The 20754-nt window shown below is 33.9% G+C and overlaps 2 protein-coding genes across 5 annotated transcripts; both read right to left on the minus strand.

The window, feature by feature from the left end:
* Positions 1–487: 487 nt before the first annotated feature.
* Positions 488–6355, minus strand: MS3_00004958 (uncharacterized protein). 2 transcript variants are annotated; one of them, XM_051212959.1, is made up of 8 exons: positions 5770–6355; positions 4966–5075; positions 4864–4928; positions 4764–4817; positions 4024–4114; positions 3056–3283; positions 2095–2139; positions 1311–1546 (listed from the first exon to the last, which is right to left on the minus strand). In XM_051212959.1, exons 1-8 carry the CDS (start codon positions 5792–5794, stop codon positions 1394–1396), a joined length of 771 nt encoding a protein of 256 aa, XP_051068886.1. In that variant the 5' UTR covers positions 5795–6355; the 3' UTR covers positions 1311–1393. The 2 variants fall into 2 exon arrangements, with proteins under 2 accessions (XP_051068885.1, XP_051068886.1); XM_051212958.1 differs by lacking the exon at positions 2095–2139 and having other exon boundaries at positions 488–1546; positions 4024–6355.
* Positions 6356–9110: 2755 nt separating this feature from the next.
* On the minus strand, positions 9111–20457 carry MS3_00004959 (uncharacterized protein). Of its 3 annotated transcripts, XM_051212961.1 has the most exons (8): positions 20363–20457; positions 19086–19195; positions 18984–19048; positions 18890–18943; positions 18457–18547; positions 17275–17502; positions 13815–13859; positions 13031–13266 (listed from the first exon to the last, which is right to left on the minus strand). In XM_051212961.1, exons 1-8 carry the CDS (start codon positions 20385–20387, stop codon positions 13114–13116), a joined length of 771 nt encoding a protein of 256 aa, XP_051068888.1. In that variant the 5' UTR covers positions 20388–20457; the 3' UTR covers positions 13031–13113. The 3 variants fall into 3 exon arrangements, with proteins under 3 accessions (XP_051068887.1, XP_051068888.1, XP_051068889.1); XM_051212960.1 differs by having other exon boundaries at positions 9111–17244; XM_051212962.1 differs by lacking the exon at positions 13815–13859 and having other exon boundaries at positions 13047–13266.
* Between the last annotated feature and the right edge of the window lie 297 nt (positions 20458–20754).

Raw genomic sequence — 20754 nt, forward strand, 5'->3', positions numbered from 1 at the left:
TGAAAGTATACTTGCACTGATAAAATTCATAGAAATTCAATAGTGATGGAATAAATCTTATTCACCAGTTGACTGATGAGGTATTTTGAACAAAACATAGTTACGCATTTTCGAACAATAATCATATCAACGAACATCGCAGTTGACCAAATGAAATGTACTTAACACGTAACATAGTTTTGAAGATGCCACAGGTATTCGAATTTTGACAACGCTTTAACCAGTAACATATTCTAATATGAATCCTACCCACCAAGTGAAATCAAAAGACAGAAGCGAGGAGGTTTGAAGACATAGTTGAGAAGCTATCAAAATATTGAGAATCGACTGCTCTAATCTGGCTGGCGATTGTAGGGGATGTTGAGCATGGCGTTACTACTCGTGATCTAGTGCGGATGCATGACCGAGCGCCTTCAGCTAGATGAGTCTATTAAGACTAATGTGGTCAGCATCCAATGTCGACGACTTACAGAGCTGTTTACTTTGGGGATTTATTTATCGCTTCAGTATTTAGTGATTCATCAATTATTTTTAGAGCAACATCACTTCACACAACTTTACTTTGAAAAAATGAAGTTGATTACAAATGAAACTTGACAATCTGAACACATAAGAGAAAACGGTAATTTGTTACGGACAAACAATTCGAATTACATCCACGTCTACTAAAACCAATTGACTTTGTCAGTAGTTTCGATGATTTCTAGTGTAACTTTGTTATCAGACATCAGTAACAAATATTGTGAATTAACAAAGAGATATCCACATGGATCTACATCTATCACACCACGACCAACATTGATACATCCACCCATATACATAAAATAAACTATTATCAATCCTTGTTTATGTGTTTACGATTAACTCGATTTTCTATTCAAACATACCGTAAACCCCAATTTACAATTTCTCTACTTCATATTCAACAAACTGGATAAATCACGATAAAGTAGAATTTTGTCCAAATGGATGACTTTGTTAACTTTCTTCTCAGTACAACTAACGTTCAGATTGATGGAATGAACGAACACCATGTAACAGTAAAGACATTTGCAATTCACAATATATTCGATTTCTTTCAAACAATTTAATAACATAATCAACAGCATACTACTATATTACATCCACACTCTCAATCACTATCTACACAAAATCAATGGTATAGTACAAACTACAAATTGGATGATTTACACAAAATCCCTTTCCCACTTGATGACAACACAAACTCACAATGATTAGTTCACTTAAAACTCAATATTTTCAAATCCGATTCTGCTCAATCACGTACAATAAATAGAAATGAAGACAAGTGAACAAACACAGAAATTCTCATATTCATCATTCTTGTTTTACTGCATCATCAAAGGTACACAATTACAAGGGGAAACACCATCTAGGATAATTTAATGTTGAGAAACAGTAAAATAAATCCAGAATATGAGAAAGTCAGTAAGAACAAATGAACCATTGATGCAAATATGAAATCTTCAGCTCTGTAGTATATTGCTCTTCCTCCACAAAATATTTGAGCTTCAATTAAACTAGCCTAAAATCACAATAACAATGTACAAATTGAAATTCACAACATTCAATGCTGATTAGTTGTTTATCTAATATCAAATGATTCTCAATTATAATTCACTAACTGACTGACTTATTTGCAAGTGAAATAATATCATTACATAATTTGATGAGTGTTAAAGTGATGATGTAATCACTATCTGAATATCTCTTCCTACACTTCCTACAGTAGTATTTGTCAATTCACCTCATTTACAACAGATTTGTTGAAGAAGTGCAATATTAGTTAGTATGTTACTTAACCATAAAACGGAAATAGCAGGTTTCTAAATTCCTGAGTCTACCTAACGAATACGCAACAGTCAATGATTAATTCCACTATCTGAACATCTACATCTACAAACGTCTGTTGAAATTTCCTATAGAAATAATTATGGCACATTGTTCAGTGAAACAGATTCACAATGTATAATGACACATAACACATTGTTGTGTGAATAGTTCACTGAAGTGATATGGTTTAATCTTAACCTATTCGATGAATGAATTTCATTCAAACTACTATTCACTCACCGGAATTACAATGGCTAAAACGAGGAGACCGACTGCATACGTCACCTGAAATGCAAAGTTAAATTATTTACCATTGGGAATATCATCTATTCATCTGTCCGTTTCCTTCAATCCACCACTCAATCACATGTGACATCAAGTTAATTTTTGTGACACTTAATTCAATCAATCTTGTACACGTTGTATTAGTGAGAGAGATAGGAAGAAAATTGAAAATATGAGTGATCACAAATGAAAAATCTGAATGAAAAGTGAGACTGAGCGCAGTGCTATATGGTAACTAATGTGAATGCGAGAGTCAACGAAACTGATTTCATATTTAAGTTAGTTTAAACCTTCTTTTCACAGAATTAATTAATGAATCCGTCTTTGATGATTCTTTATTCCAACATTGATGGCATATAGATATGAACTAACAATGTTGAATATGGTGTTCTCTTTGAAGACTGCTAGAATTTAGTTCATAATCATTATTAATTATCAACGGTGAATTACGAACTGAACTCCTGTTGTCTCAATAATTCATCTCACCAATACACTTAGAAAAGTATCTATGGATGGGTAATATTGGAATAGATGTTCCTATCTACTATCCTGAATTCAACAATCTCATTTTCACATTTATACTGATTAAACACTACAATTCAAATATTATCTAAACATAACTGATACATAAGAAATGCTGGGAACTGTACCATACGCAAATGATTAACGATCAACTTCAGTGATTAATCAAACCAAATAAAATGGGATCTCAGCAATGGTGAAACAGTGGTGAGATTTATTGTAGCTACGCTGATGATTACATAGTGGATCCTGTATAAGAGTGAACGTATTTAATTCCGGTGTGCGTTCACTACTGATAGAACAATACTAGTGGATATATAACAATGATTTAGAATATGCCATAAAATCATAAACGTCAAGTAATCTACTAAAATATAAACTAATTAAAACTCACTTGAGAAACTCCAAGTTTCCATGGGATCAATAGTACAAGAATGATAAGTATGATAATAATGACATAAATCAAAAAGGACCGAAAATAATTGACCAAATCACGTTTGATGTCTATTCCAATCATAAACAACAACACTGATAGAATGATGGCCAAAATCCAACTGACAAATATGAACATTCCTTTTGCGTAAATTGAAAAACAGGTTATCACACCAGCGAAGCTGAAGCTCTTGAAATAAAAGGAGAAATAGAGGATTGTTCAAAGGGCATATATTTTTCATAGAACTATATATACGAATGTACAGCTTAGGTAGATGATTTTGTCATAGAGAAGATTTTCTTCTCCGAATTCTCTCTTTCTTATTCAATGACACAATGGATTATTTTAATTAACTTTGATATCAGCGAAACCACCTATTAAATGTTGTCTTTATTTGACAGAACATTTGTGCCAAATCAACTTAAAAGGAGGGAAATACCTTTATGGAACAAATAATTAGATGGTAGAACATGCTGAAATTGATTAGGCAATGAGTGTTTGCATATAAATCGCATATTAACGAAATAATTCGATAAAAGACATGAAATCTGTACTGAATAAAAATCAGAGTGCATGCACATAATCACTGGACATTCAAAAAATCTCGAGAAATCATCAAAATTCTGGATCGTGTATACAGAGAATTTCTCCGTATCCACCTCGTCAGTCTTCGTCTTGAGAGTGAATCAGTGAACAGATAACACAAAAATAACAGGACGTTTGATGAATTGGTGATCAAATATAATACATGTTTGTCCATATCTAGCAAAATTAATAACTCATTTTGCACATTCACAGAAGTCTCATTTGCATAACGACTAACATAATGATGTGACATCCTATTGAGATTCAGTAATATAAAATCAAGTTCATATTGTTTTTGGCAAACGTTGATACATATTCATCCATCTCTATCAAATACAACTTACGAGTAGTACGTAAAGGAAATCCGTGAGGTATTTCAAATGTGTAAATCTCTGAATAAAGAAAATTGCAATGGTTGCACCAATCGAAATAAAACTGTAATGTAAATTATAAAGTGTCAAAATCAATTCAATAAGATAACTAGATGCAATTTGGAAAATTTAGTTGAGAAAGTAATGCAATAAATGATGTAAGGCGAATCGTACATATCCTGATGAAATGTACACGTAGTTGAATAGCCCAATCATGCACTGTCAAACAATTATACATCAAAGAATAAACTATTATGTTAAACTTCGTTTTGCTCCATATTTTTTCGTGAACCCATCTGCAAGCGCATGAAAAATGAATTAAACTGCAATGTCTTCAATGTTATTCATAATGGATTTGTGGTATTCACAGTATTTTCTTATCATGTTTTATATAAACGAAAGACTAATTATAAATTTGTCATTTAACTCAACTCATTTCAACATAATAACTCCGCCTGGCGCCTCTCCAGTAATACTGCCGGTCTCAAGCCCGGATAAGGGAGGAGGGTTGGACATGGGATTGGCGACCCCTTCCGATAGAAATCTAACTCGCTAAACAAACGCTAACCAGGAAAAAAATTAATTTTAAGATAATAATACATAACATATGTGTGTACTCTATAAATGTATTAAAAGTCATATATTAGCTTACCGAATGCATTTCGAATAAATGATGATCAATGCCCATTCTTATATGAATTTAGTACACTTACCTCAAAATAAAAGTTAACAAATACTTTTGATCGAGCATGACAAAGAATTTAAAACTGAAATATGATTATTCAATAATTGGAACACTGGCAAGTTACAAACTTTGCGAACGCTAAAGCAGTCATCAACATTGATAGAAACACTTGAAGGATATTGGTTAAAAACACCTACATTCTGAAATGAATATTTTCAACTGGTTTCTACTTTCAATATTAATCGAGTGCGTACTGGATCAACCATTCCAGATAACGTGGAATCGTCACAGATTACCACTTGATTATTATATTTGATTCCATCATTGTATGTATGTGATCCTGATAAGAGAGGATGAGATATAGGATTACTACTAAGCAATTGATTATATACAGCAATCTGACTTGACTGTCTCTATTATGATTAGTGAATGTTGTGAACAAAGGTGGTAATGAAACATTCATCATGTTTGACCAAAGCAAAAACAATTCACGTGGTAGAGATAAAATGAATCTACTATAGTTCGGTGTTTCTCAACAGTTGCTTCCAACATCAGCACCATAATATTAATCATTAAAACTCGGTCTACATATTTTATATTGGAAGAGTTCTCCTAAATTGGAATTAACGAAAAGATTAAGAAGTATGAGAGAACGATATATTCGATATATTTGTACATGAAATCAATTGGACATTTATTGGTTGAATATTTGAACATTCTAGGAGTTTATTCAACAGAATCATTTCGAAATAGGAGAATTGTCGACTCATCAAGTCACATTTATGATTGTATTTCTGGTAGCAATAAATAGTATATCGAATTGTGTTATGTAACTCAATATTCACGATTATTTCCGTTTCAAATTGTGATCTCCTACCAAAGAACTAAAACCAGTGGCTAGAGTATAATTAATGTACGACCTTCGAGCGATATTAAAATGTCCTTTACAAACGTCCATAAATTATCGATTCAATTAGTTTTATTTGATCATTCACAACAATGTTAATCAAAAATCTATTAATGTAAATACAAACCTTCATTCGGATGTTTGTGCAACATCAGTTGTGTTCACAAGCAGTGCACGTTAAAGCTGATCAACTCAACCGACGTTAGTTTATAATGTTGATGCAAATGAAAACGATCAAAGACCATTAAATACAGTATGAACAACAATGCAACTTTTGATCTGATCAAAGTTCAAATCAGGTATTGCATACTAGCCTGATCCACTTAACAATTATATAGTTCAATAAATGAGACAGTGATTATCGATATGAGAGAACATCCAATTAACATTCTACACGATATAAATTGGTTAGATGTTGAATATCAAACAGATTACGATTGATGTACTGAGAGTGATTTGGTTATACATCTCAGTTGCGAATGTTCAACTTGAAATACACACAGTAATCCACACATGAGTGCTAACTGAACAGACCAGTTCTGTATGATCTTCAAATTACTGAATATATTAATCGTGTTATTGATCGGCAGACTGAAATGAATGTTCTAGAAGTAATTACCAACAGTTTCATATGAATGAGTCTCATAGTCGTTGGATGGCTATTTACTGAAAACGCATCGCATACCAGATTACCTAACTGTATAAACGTCTCGTCATATCATCAGGCATGTTATGTTACCCAAATACTCTTGTCACGAACTCTCTTCCAGGTATATACCTGAAAAAGTGTTAGTTAGTAAATGCAAGTCCTTAAAACGGAAGTTCACACAACTCAGCCATTCAATTAGTATCATCTAATGTTACAGATTTATGCTAAATATGAAAACACTGAATCCACTAGATAAATGGTTTATACCAATTTACATATTCAACAAAACATAATAATTACGGAAGCTAAATAGCAATTGATTGAAGATTTTGATGCATCAATAAATTACATCGGTGAACTCTCCATAATTACAAACGACAAAACAACAAGCCAACTTATTCTGATTGATGAGGAATAAACACTGATCAGTGCACTCATCATTGCTGAAGACCTGATCTGTGGGAATTAAATTACCTAAATCTAAGAAAATTTGCTTATTCACTGCTTCCCACATCATTTGTGATTTCTAAGAGAGGTTAAATATTCCCAATAAAATACACATATGGACACAACCGATATCAATTTGCAAAGTCATCAATAATCCCTGATGTTTGAGTGAAAACAATTTAGCCGTTAATTAGATGATTGGTACTTTTGACATGTTTAGGCAAGCAACATTCGTAAACACGATGTAAACAGTGAAAACCTGTTCACTTGCTGTTTTCATTTACTTTAAATCCAAGTATACTTATTAGTGGTTTATTTATAAATAGATATGATATTGCCTTAACATATAGAACTACATATAATATACATGTAGTTTAAATAGCTTTTGTAAATGGATATTTTTCGGTTTATAATTCAAAGATAAAACTGACAACAATTACTTCATCTCGTTATTCAAAAAGCAGTGCACGAAGATAGACGTTGATCAATGCCTACTTCTCGAAAGCGCTTTGCATTATCCACTGATTTACTGAGTCCAGATATCCACCAGCTTGTACAACTGGAGCTGCGTTTACCAGACGTTGACACATGATTGTTTGAACCTACCCGTTGGTGGTGTTAATGACTGTGATGGATCAGTCTTCGTTCGCATATTTGTACCCTGAAATGAGTGTCCAAATAGTGATATTAGATCACAAGACAGTTTTAGTATAGTTGATTGATGTCTGCCAGTGGAATCTAAGAAACCAGTTCCGTCCTATATGTGACTCATCAGATAGGGCCATCTGTTTTTCAGTGTCAAAATTCAGTCATTAATATCAACAGTGAACAAATCGAAACCCTCTCAATAATAATATAAACAATTTATGTCGTGATTTATCTACAATCGCCTACGATCTTCGCTCATCACCATCTGCAAGAACTCATTCAAATAACACCATCTCACTACAATCAAATATACAAAATTTATACACATCATAATTGATGACTCAATTATGACGAAGAAAAGTAGACTGAACAAGAATCCTGAATCACATTGATTCTCACTGTTATTCATATACGTTCTGACTCGTTCATACCTGTGTCTACATGAATCTTATGTTTCTGTCTAATACACTCCAGTTTATTTCAAATTGTATCTAACTAATTCCACTCCACAATGTAAATTGATTTTAGAAAGAACTATGCAAAATCAAATGAATTCGTGTGAATAAATGAACCAAAGTTCATCGGAAATAGTCATAGTATCGATCGTGTTAGTGTTTAAAATGGTAAAGCTGAGTTACACAATACCACAACGTGTTACCCACTGAAACGACAACAAACGATTTATCAATTCCTTATTCTACATTGCTTTTATTGATCTGAAATTCGTGAAGATTACACTTAATTAATGAATTAATTAATTATGAACAAAATTTTCAAGAATTTGTTTTCTTTGTTTGTCTCATACTAGGATATCACATCTTGCATTTTGGCGCTAAGGATGATCGGCTTTACTATTGATCGCATCAGAATTATTGAATATTTATGGTTGTGAAGCATTTCAAGCTAACACATGTGGTGAGACTATAATTTATAGATGAACCAATGAGAGTTAGGATAAGACGTGTTGTATTTTGATGCGAAGTTCATTCATCCATTTGGCGAAATGGAGTTCTTGCCTTTTGCTGATGTCTGTTCGTGATGAAAATTCTCAATCTAATTCCTAATTTGAACCATCAACTGTAAATCGAAATTCTAATTCGTCACACTGGTTTATAACAATTGAATAATCACTGGGTAGTGATCAATTCCATGTATATCAGGTCGTTCATAATGCAGATCGAATCCTGTCGAACAAGTTGGAATGAGGTCACTATTCTGGTTGAGTCATGGTCACGGTTAGTCTAGGCCCATGTAGCTAATTGGTAACGTTCCTAAATGTGAAGGTGGGTGACACGGGATGGAATCCGTTAGGGAACATCAGTTTTCTCAAGATTACATTTACACCTTGCTGACAAGTGTCAATTAGAACGATACCTAGGTCCAGGATTTCCTGTTGACTTCATCCAACCACCATTTTAATTAGTTTATAACGCACATCTCGCACTTGTCAGTAGGTGAACATTTGCAAAATCACTTCAGCGTCACTCAAATGTCTTCCCACCCTAACCTCACTTTAATTATCTAGTTGTATTAGCTAAAATGTTATTATTTATAAAATTTATTATGTATACACTTGAAGGAATTCCTCTCTTAATGCATTCAAATTCAGCTAATCAATTATCGGTTACATTCTTCTCATAGTTCTTTAATGTGATGTCGTAATTTATACTTCATATCTATTTCAACCATTACAACTGGTAAAGTTCTGATATTAAAAAGTGATAATTAAATCGTGTGACGAGCCACACATTTCCACAATCTAAGAAATAACAAAATTTATAAGGAATTATCTTGTTTTTTCATAAGTCTCGCTACTTGAACGCTATATTTCGGTTCCTCAGCTATTCTCCCAATCCCCAGACTAGAACCACACAGCGACCTGAACACGAGAGAGAAGGCGCAAAATGTGCGAGAAGCACTTTACTCCAAATGTATTTATAGATATTAGCATTTGTTAAATCAACATTATATTTTGGCCAATCCGGTAGGAGACATATTATGCTAGTGATCAATAGTAGCATACCACGTTGATATTCTAGAACGCTCCATCATGTTCTGATCGACTGGAACTGTTCGGCTCCTTTAGAGCCTCTGGAGGCTTTGTTGTAGTTCGCGGAAGTCGACTCAACACCTCCTCCAAATAAGATTTCTTCCTAAGATCCACTTGCTACTTGACAACTGGTTTGCGGACGCGTCTCATTATTCTTGTTGTCTTCCTTGTATGGAACTTCTTTTCAGTGTCCTTGGGCGTACGTCACGTTGATGTGTCTGAGATTAACTCTAACGAAAGATTCGGCTGGTTATTCTGAGTGCGCATCGTTCTTTTATCGTTGTGAATTTGATTTGTGTGTCGTATACATGTTCCAAAGGTTCCTCGAACACCGCAAAAGACTTTTCCCCGTTTTCGTACAAATTTTGTGGGTTCCCATCGGTTCTTTCCGAGGTAGGATTTAATGAAAACCTCGTCAACGACATTGAAGCTTCGGATATTTGGATTGTGACCGTGCCCTTTCACTAATTTTGATGATAACATGGCGTTGAAAACGGTCCAAATACGGCTTCTAAACATGGCTTCAGCGGGAAAATTTCGGTTCCTCGTAAACTTCATCGTTCTTTTTATCGTCTTTTCCAGCCATCCTGGAAAAGAAAAAAACGAATATGTTAGTGCATGTCGAAATACACTCGTATGCGCGTAAAAACACAATGTGAGAGAAAAACGGAAATAAACTCATGTACATATGACAGCGTAAAAGCGACTTTTAAAAAATGTTTTTTCTTTTGTTTTTTTTATAACATGTTTTAATATGGATATTAGCAAGATAATAAATATATATAAATATAAACATATAAAAATTGATTTTTTTATATTACATATAATACCATGGAAAATCGAGATGAAGCAAAATGTTAATTGGTGTCTTACGTGCAGTAGTCATTTAAATGTTCTGGAAATCTCACTCTTCTTCCAGGAAGCGTTGTTTTAAGTTAATTTTCTGATACTGTCGAAGTATCATCGTATGTGTTAGCTGTCGGATGAGGTATTATAAGTGTGGGAGTCGTGTCGTGCTATTGTACCGAAGGAAACTCGACGTGAATAGGATGTCCCTCTAAATACACTGCTCTGAGGCGATCGATGCTGATGCTATCGTTGTTTCCGTTCTTACCGATTATATAGTGCTTGGGTTCGCGTTGAACAACTTTGAAGGGTCCTTCGTATGCTGGTTCGAGAGGGTGTCGATGTGAGTCTCGACGAACGAAGACGTGTGTACAATATCGTAAGTCAGGTTGAAAGAAAACATCAATTGATTGTGGTCGAGTGGAAACATGTTTAACTGAACGCATTGCGTTTGTAAGCCTGTTCGTGTAGGTGGTTAGATGCATGTACATTGAAGAGGATGAAGGACCCACGAATTCTCCTGGAAGTCGAAGTGTCGTTCCATAAACCAGTTGAGCTGAAGTGTATTCAATGTCAGCTTTCACTGCATTGCGAATACTTAGTAAGACGAGTCGAACAGCGTCAGTCCACTGTGAATTGTTTGCAGCTGATAGTGAAGCTTTTAGTTGTCGATGAAAGCGTTCTACTAACCCGTTTGCTTGTGCATGGTAGGTGGTCGTTTGGAAGCGAGTGATTCCTAATAGTGTGGTCAGACAATGGAAAAGTTCAGATTCGAACTGGCGTCCGCGATCTGTAGTGATGGTTGAAAGGCAGCCGAAGTTTGCTGCCCATCGTTCGACGAAGGCGCGGACCACTGTTTCAACAATGATGTCTTTGATATGTACTGCTTCTGGCCATCGAGTGAAACGGTCTACGCAGGTTAAGAGATAAGAGTATCCATTTGAATCCGGCAAACGTCCTACTAAATCCAGATGAACATGGTCGAAACGAGCGTCCGGAGTTCTGAAAGAGTCTAAGGGACATTTGTTGTGTCTAATAACATTAGATTTTTGGCAGTTTCCACAGGAGCGTGCCCACTCCCTCACGTCTTTATTCATACAAGGCCAGCAAAACCGTTCTGCTATAAGCTCGATGGTTGCACGAACACCTGGATGAGAAAGTTTGTTTAACGTATTGAAGACGTTGCGTCGATAATGTTTCGGAACGATTGGGCGATCCCAACCTGTAGATGTGTGACAAAGTAAAGTCTCCTTACTTGTTCTCATCTGTTTGATGCGCAGTTTAAGGATTGTTGACGATAGCTCGTGCTGAGGAACAGTGTCTTCTTTTTGAAGCTGGGCGAGTTTAAGGAGGTCGATTCCTTGGAAATCGTTCAAGGAAGTCACGTGTTGAATTCGCGCGGTAGTGCCTTGACTACTGCGAGGAATTGTGCACGTGTGTCGTTCACGTCGTGCCCGTAGAAGTCGGCTTCTGCGTAGCAGAACCAGGCCTCGATGTTGTCTGGCCAGAAAGGGCATTAATTGGAACGAAGATGGGGACATAGTCTTTAGATTAAGTACCTTGAGTGTCTGTTCAGTCATGGTGAAATATCAAATTCGAGAATGAACGAGTGAAAAATATTTGTATATCAAAAAACACGGAAAAAAGTATCACAATGTATAAAAAATTAAAATAAGGCAATGATATATGAAATCTTAAAAAGGAACAGACTCACAATTTGCAATTTGACGTACCAGATTACGTTAGCCTCACTAATGAATATGCCACAGATATTCGGAGTTTGACAACGCTTTAACCAGCAACACATTCACTTCACACAACTTTACTTTGAGAAAATGAAGTTGATTACAAATGAAATTTGACTATTCAATGACAATCTGAACATATAAGAGGAAACGGTAATTTGTTACGGACAAACAATTCGAATTACATCCACGTCTACTAAAACCAATTGACTTTGTCAGTAGTTTCGATGATTTATAGGTCATTTTTAAAAAAATCAAACTAGTGCTTGTTGACTGACTCTTATTAATAAACTTTACAGTTGCTATATAAAATCTTATATATAATGGAACACATAAATACCATGGTGAGGTAGATGAATTTGTATTATGCACCTGGATTTTACGATTGTTTCACAAGACGTGTAACTTTGTTATCAGACATCAGTAACAAATATTGTGAATTAACAGAGAGATATCCACATGGATCTACTTCTTCCACACCACGACTAACAATGATACATCCACCCATATACATAAAATAAACTATTATCAATCCTTGTTTATGTGTTTACGATTAACTCGATTTTCTATTCAAACATACCGTAAACCCCAATTTACAATTTCTCTACTTCATATTCAACAAACTGGATAAATCACGATAAAGTAGAATTTTGTCCAAATGGATGACTTTGTTAACTTTCTTCTCAGTACAACTAACGTTCAGATTGATGGAATGAACGAACACCATGTAACAGTAAAGACATTTGCAATTCACAATATATTCGATTTCTTTCAAACAATTTAATAACATAATCAACAGCATACTACTATATTACATCCACACTCTCAATCACTATCTACACAAAATCAATGGTATAGTACAAACTACAAATTGGATGATTTACACAAAATCCCTTTCCCACTTGATGACAACACAAACTCACAATGATTAGTTCACTTAAAACTCAATATTTTCAAATCCGATTCTGCTCAATCACGTACAATAAATAGAAATGAAGACAAGTGAACAAACACAGAAATTCTCATATTCATCATTCTTGTTTTACTGCATCATCAAAGGTACACAATTACAAGGGGAAACACCATCTAGGATAATTTAATGTTGAGAAACAGTAAAATAAATCCAGAATATGAGAAAGTCAGTAAGAACAAATGAACCATTGATGCAAATATGAAATCTTCAGCTCTGTAGTATATTGCTCTTCCTCCACAAAATATTTGAGCTTCAATTAAACTAGCCTAAAATCACAATAACAATGTACAAATTGAAATTCACAACATTCAATGCTGATTAGTTGTTTATCTAATATCAAATGATTCTCAATTATAATTCACTAACTGACTGACTTATTTGCAAGTGAAATAATATCATTACATAATTTGATGAGTGTTAAAGTGATGATGTAATCACTATCTGAATATCTCTTCCTACACTTCCTACAGTAGTATTTGTCAATTCACCTCATTTACAACAGATTTGTTGAAGAAGTGCAATATTAGTTAGTATGTTACTTAACCATAAAACGGAAATAGCAGGTTTCTAAATTCCTGAGTCTACCTAACGAATACGCAACAGTCAATGATTAATTCCACTATCTGAACATCTACATCTACAAACGTCTGTTGAAATTTCCTATAGAAATAATTATGGCACATTGTTCAGTGAAACAGATTCACAATGTATAATGACACATAACACATTGTTGTGTGAATAGTTCACTGAAGTGATATGGTTTAATCTTAACCTATTCGATGAATGAATTTCATTCAAACTACTATTCACTCACCGGAATTACAATGGCTAAAACGAGGAGACCGACTGCATACGTCACCTGAAATGCAAAGTTAAATTATTTACCATTGGGAATATCATCTATTCATCTGTCCGTTTCCTTCAATCCACCACTCAATCACATGTGACATCAAGTTAATTTTTGTGACACTTAATTCAATCAATCTTGTACACGTTGTATTAGTGAGAGAGATAGGAAGAAAATTGAAAATATGAGTGATCACAAATGAAAAATCTGAATGAAAAGTGAGACTGAGCGCAGTGCTATATGGTAACTAATGTGAATGCGAGAGCCAACGAAACTGATTTCATATTTGATTTATTTTAAACCTTGTTTCCGGTACTGAATTAAATAAAGAAAAACTTAAAGTATTAGCACTTGGCCTAAAATTCCGTGATACACGAAACCGCGTAAATCAAATCGATACGGACATCGAATTTGAAAACCTAAATCGTCAGACATCAGATCTGGTCCCAACCTTTGACTAGGAACTTGAACGTTTCAAATCAAACCTAGTTGACTGTTGCTATCAGTTTAAGAATAGTAGGTATAACTACAGAAGTATTTTAACTAAGAAACACAGGGAGGCTATCATGGATCTCATTAGTGACGAGAACCTGATCATCACAAAACCCGATAAAGGAACAGGAACCGTCCTACTTAACAAAAAAGATTACATTGACAAGATGAATAATATCTTGAATGATCCTCAAAAATTTCAGAAACTGAATAACCAAAAAGATGTCAATAATAAGATAGAGAATGAACTGACCCGAACCTTAAAAAAGCTCAGAGATCAACAAATGATTGCAAAAGATGTATACGAAACAATTAAGCCAATAGGTACACATTTACCTAGGTTATACGGACTGCCAAAGATACATAAACCGGATATCCCATTAAGGCCAATTTCGGACATGTATGATTCCCCATATCATACTGTAGCAAACTGGCTAGTAACTGTTTTGAAACCACTTCATAATCGCCTAGTAAAACATAGTATTAAGGACGTATTCCAATTCGTTGACAGAATTAAAAACATAAACACGAAAGATCAGACGATGATTTCTTTTGACGTAGCATCACTGTTCACAAATGTTCCACTCAGAGAAACTATAGAATATATTTGTGAACAACTTAGAGAACAGGAACTAGAAACGACAATCCCTGTAGAGATCATCAAAGAATTATTACTAAAATGCACTATGAATGTACATTTCAAATTCACTGGGGAAATCTACAGACAAATAGATGGCGTCGCGATGGGTTCACCCCTGGGTCCCATATTGACAGACATTTTCCTTTCTAAACCAGAAAACGGCCCACGGGCACAAGAGATCGATAAGTTTCCATTGTACTGTCGATATATGGATGATACATTTATCATTTGTAACGAGCGTACGGACTTGATAAGAACACTCGAGCAATTCAATACAGCTCACCCGTCCATAAAATTCACATGTGAGAAAGAAAATGGGGGTAAAATAGCCTTCCTAGATGTTCTGCTTACAAGGAGAAAAGATGGATCGCTAAAAAGAAGCATAAACAGGAAAATGACCTGGACGGGTCAATGTACTAACTTTTTCAGTTTCGTTCCTCTACAACAAAAAAAGGAACCTTATCAAGACACTACATCATAGAATCAAGACTATATGCACTATAGATACGATTGAAGATGAAACAAAGACATTGTTTACAACCCTGAAAGAAAATGGATATCCAGAGAAATTTATAAATAAAAACTTAGCCAATAAAAGACAGCGTAGAGAATGTCCAACAGTAAATAGAAAGCCTCTATATATACGCTTACAATTCAGAGGAGACGCGCCGAGTGAAATGTTAAGACTTAAGTTAGGTAGATCAATTCAAAGGACTTTCAACGCAGCTAAACTACAACTAGTATTCTCCACACAACCAATAATCACTCCGAGGTTGAAAGATAAATTACCTAGACTAGCCACCTCCTTCTGTATCTATCAATTCAACTGCTCCTGTGGAGCAAGTTATATTGGCAGATGTTCTAGGAATTTGTACATTCGGGCTCGTGAGCACCTACCCGTGTGGTTAAGCAAAGGTGTTGTCAAAACTGTTAACAGCTCCGTCTTAGACCATTTAGTCCAAACAGGACATACAGCCAACATGGAGCAATCTTTTGCAATAGTTTATCGTGTCAACAGCAGTCTGCCTAATTCCGTCAGACTGCGAATCCTACAGACGACTGAAGCAATTGCTATTCGGATCAAAAAGCCAGAGCTTTGTATCCAAAAGAAGTATGTTCAGCCTCTCCTTTTACCCTGGCCAACTAGCTAATAATCAATCTTATAATGTGGTGACATAATCTGACTAATGTTCATTTTATGTCCCAAACTTATTATTATTATTATTACTATTATTGTCTTTACACTTGATTAACCCTTTTTGAGGAATTTATTTAATATCCACCCCTGAACCTACTATATTTGACCTGATTATTTTACATATTACGCAATTTCCGATTTGTAATCACAGTATTCTCTCTCTCTCTCTCTCTCTCTCTCTCTCTCTCTCTCTCTTACCCCATGTTGACCATATTTATTCTGATCATTATTTATCTCACAATTTCATTTCGCTTATAAACCGTTTCAAGTTAACACTTCATATTAGTCAGCCCCAACATTAACGATTTTACTTTATATAACAAACAATTCCTGATTCATATATTACAATTTCCAAATGATGATGTATTTTGCCTTAAATCTGGCCAATTTTATGGATTATTAATCTGGATTTATAATTGTAGAACCTGATGAGAAGTTCATTGAAAAGAATATTCTTCGTTCATACAATTGTGTTTTTAATATAATGGGAATTTTTCATCAAATATGTAGTTTTTAGGTGAAGCACTTTAATTTTAACCCTGGTGGCTGAAACTCATTTTTTCATTGACATTAACCAGTGAATAAAATGTTGAAAAATTGACATCCATATTAACTTTGACAATCGTTCATACACATTGAATTTAGTAATCAAATTATGAATATTATTCTGTTACTCTCTTGCAAAGAAGCGTATTTCCCACGCAGAAACGTATCTATGAATAAATAATATTGAAATGAATGTTCCTATCTCCTATCTTGAATTCAATAATTTCATTGTCACATTTATATTGAATAAACACTACAATTTAAATATTATCTAAACATAACTGATACACAAGAAATGCTGGGCACTGTATCATATGCAAATGAATGACAATCGACTTCAGTAATTGATCAAACCAAATAACATGGGGTTTATCGCAGCCACTCTGTTGATCACATAGTAGATCATGTATAAGAGTGAATGTGTTGGCGTTTAACGTGAATTCGAAGCATATTAAAAATACCATTGCATATGTAACATTGGTTTAGAATGTGTATTAAAATCTAAATCATCATACAATATACTAAAATAAAAAAAACTAATTAAAACTCACCACAGTAATACTATAGATCCATGGGATCACCAGACCAAAAATGACAATAATGACAATAATGACATAAATCAAAAACAACCAAAAGTATCTGACCAAATCACGTTTAATGTTTATTCCAACCATAAACAATAACACTGATAGAATAATGGACAAAATCCAACTGATAAATATGAACATTCCTTCCACGTTGATTGAAAGAAAAGTTATCACACCAGCGAAGCTGAAGCTCTTGAAATAAAAGGAGAAATAGAGGATTGTTCAAAGGGCATATATTTTTCATAGAACTATATATATGAATGTACAGCTTAGGTAGATGATTTTGTCATAGAGAAAATTTTCTTCTCCGAATTCTCTCTTTCTTATTCAATGACACAATGGATTATTTTAATTAACTTTGATATCAGCGTAACCACCTGTTAAATTTTGTATTTATTTGACAGAACATTTGTGCCAAATCAACTTAAAAGGAGGGAAATACCTTTATGGAACAAATAATTAGATGGTAGAACATGCTGAAATTGATTAGGCAATGAGTGTTTGCATATAAATCGCATATTAACGAAATAATTCGATAAAAGACATGAAATCTCTACTGAATAAAATTCATAGTACATGCACATAACCACTGGACATTTCTGTTGGCACATTTTTCCAATCTGTTTCTGCATCATTCAAAACATCTCGAAATATCATCAGAATTATCGATCGACATCTTTCTCATGTAACCATAATGCATGATCAGTGACGACTCCATCAAGTAGGTCGGATGTTGGAGTGAAACGTTTATAGTTGATAAAGCATTCATGGATTTTGGTCGTGTGAACAAATTACTGTTAGTCTCTAAACACACATTTCACAATTAAAAACACTGTTCTTGACTCATGTTTACAGAGAATTTTCACATGTCCACCTCGTCAGTCTTCGTCTCAAGATTAGATCAGTGGACAGATAACACATAAATCACATACGATGTTTGATGAATTGGTCATCAAATATAATAAATGTTTGTCCATATCTAGCAAAATCAATAACTCATTTTGCACATTCACAGAAGTCTCATTTGCATAACGACTAACATAATGATGTGACATCCTATTGAGATTCAGTAATATAAAATCAAGTTCATATTGTTTTTGGCAAACGTTGATACATATTCATCCATCTCTATCAAATACAACTTACGAGTAGTACGTAAAGGAAATCCGTGAGGTATTTCAAATGTGTAAATCTCTGAATAAAGAAAATTGCAATGGTTGCACCAATCGAAATAAAACTGTAATGTAAATTATAAAGTGTCAAAATCAATTCAATAAGATAACTAGATGCAATTTGGAAAATTTAGTTGAGAAAGTAATGCAATAAATAACAAGGCGAATCGTATAAATACTGATAAAACGTCACGTTCTTGGGGTGTGGCCTCCTAATATAACCGTCTGCTTCGATTTGAGCGATTGTGCAGTATCATAGCCCACCGACAAATCAAGTAAATTGTGTGGCATATATGTATTCAGTATCTCTTTGTTCCGATATTTATGCGTTTAAATAAAATGAAATAGCTTACTACCAAATGCACTTTGAATATTTGATGATGAATTCCCATTTTTTATATACTTACATTAAAACCGAAGCAACCCAGTTATGTTGAAAAAGATATTCAAAGATTTCATCACTAAAACACGAAAAATCAGGATTATTAGTAAGTGACATACATTGCGAACACTAATGCTGTCATCAACATTGATAGAAACACTTGAAGGATATTGGTTAAAAACACCTACATTCTGAAATGAATATTTTCAACTGGTTTCTACTTTCAATATTAATCGAGTGCGTACTGGATCAACCATTCCAGATAACGTGGAATCGTCACAGATTACCACTTGATTATTATATTTGATTCCATCATTGTATGTATGTGTTCCTGATAAGAGAGGATGAGATATAGGATTACTACTAAGCAATTGATTATATACAGCAATCTGACTTGACTGTCTCTATTATGATTAGTGAATGTTGTGAACAAAGGTGGTAATGAAACATTCATCATGTTTGACCAAAGCAAAAACAATTCACGTGGTAGAGATTAAATGAATCTACTATAGTTCGGTGTTTCTCAACAGTTGCTTCCAACATCAGCACCATAATATTAATCATTAAAACTCGGTCTACATATTTTATATTGGAAGAGTTCTCCTAAATTGGAATTAATGAAAAGATTGAGAAGTATGAGAGAACGATATATTCGATATATTTGTACATGAAATCAATCGGACATTTATTATTTGAATGTCTGAACATTCTAGGAGTTCGTTCAAGAAAATCCTTTCGAAATATAAGGTGATTAAGTTGATTTCGATGAGTTATTATACTATATTTTGTTTAAGGTTTAATCAGCTGATGAGAAACCGCGAAATACAATAAATTTATGTTATGTCTGCTGTTTTATTTGTTCTTGGTTTAGTCAAATTCATCAATGTGAAAAGCACATAATTCTCTCAGAATATACGAATAATTGAACTCATGAACTAACATCAGGTCATATGCTTAAATGATGGTAATAAATGAAATTTCCCCCGAAATACAAAACTCACTATCATACATCACATTAATTACTTTATAAAATAAAGTCCTGTCTACTAACCTCTTGTCTGTGAAACATGTACATAACTTCATCAGATCCAGTTTCTAGAATTTATAAATGTCTAGTGACATAGATGCAAATGATGTAATACTAATGAGTTATTTCAAGGCTTTTATCTAATCATCAATACATTCAATGAATAAATATTCCACGAATGTACAAGTCAAATAAGCGAATTTTATATAATCCATCATTATTTCTTCTGTATGTTCACTAGTTTCATAAATTATATCCCAAATCGAAATTCAACTGACAACAATAGTGATATTCAAATGCCTTGTATCAGTAATGTTGTTTCACGTTTCCAAATACAAGTGTCATTTCTCTCTTCAGTCTTGCCATTCATCATACCAATTAAATAATCGAGATATGATTACATCATTCAATTAGTTTAACTTGATTATTCAAAACAATGTTAATCAAAAATCTATCAATGTAAATACAAACCTTCATTTGGATATTTGTGCAACATCAGTTGTGTTCACAAGCAGTGCTCGTTAAAGCTGATCAACTCACTCAACGTTATTTTATAATGTTGATGCAAATGAAAACGATCAGTGACCATTAAATACAGTATAAAGAACAAAACGACTTTTGATCTGATCAAAGTTCAAATTAGGTAGTGCATACTAGCCTGATCCACTTAACAATTATATAGTTCAATAAATGAGACAGTGATTATCGATATGAGAGAACATTCAATTAACATTCTACACCATATAAATTGGTTATTTGTTAAACATGGTCCGGATGCCACCAGCAATAATTGCATGTTCTTAACCACAGTCCGATGAAGTTACGTATGAACTTGTTCATTAATTGTTACGATAATAAGCATA

Source organism: Schistosoma haematobium, chromosome 3, assembly GCF_000699445.3.
Source record: "Schistosoma haematobium chromosome 3, whole genome shotgun sequence".
In the NCBI taxonomy this organism is placed as follows: domain Eukaryota; kingdom Metazoa; phylum Platyhelminthes; class Trematoda; order Strigeidida; family Schistosomatidae; genus Schistosoma; species Schistosoma haematobium.

Excerpts from the sequence above, each read along its gene's own strand:
- MS3_00004958 (XM_051212959.1), bottom strand. The coding sequence starts at position 5,794 with ATGTTGCACAAACATCCGAATGAAG. Across the intron at positions 2,140-3,055 it reads GGAAACTTGGAGTTTCTCAA|GTGACGTATGCAGTCGGTCT; the intron begins GTGAGTTTTAAT and ends TTTGCATTTCAG. Across the intron at positions 1,547-2,094 it reads TTTTAGCCATTGTAATTCCG|GCTAGTTTAATTGAAGCTCA; the intron begins GTGAGTGAATAG and ends TTGTGATTTTAG.
- MS3_00004959 (XM_051212960.1), bottom strand. The coding sequence starts at position 11,862 with ATGACTGAACAGACACTCAAGGTACTTAATCTAAAGACTATGTCCCCA.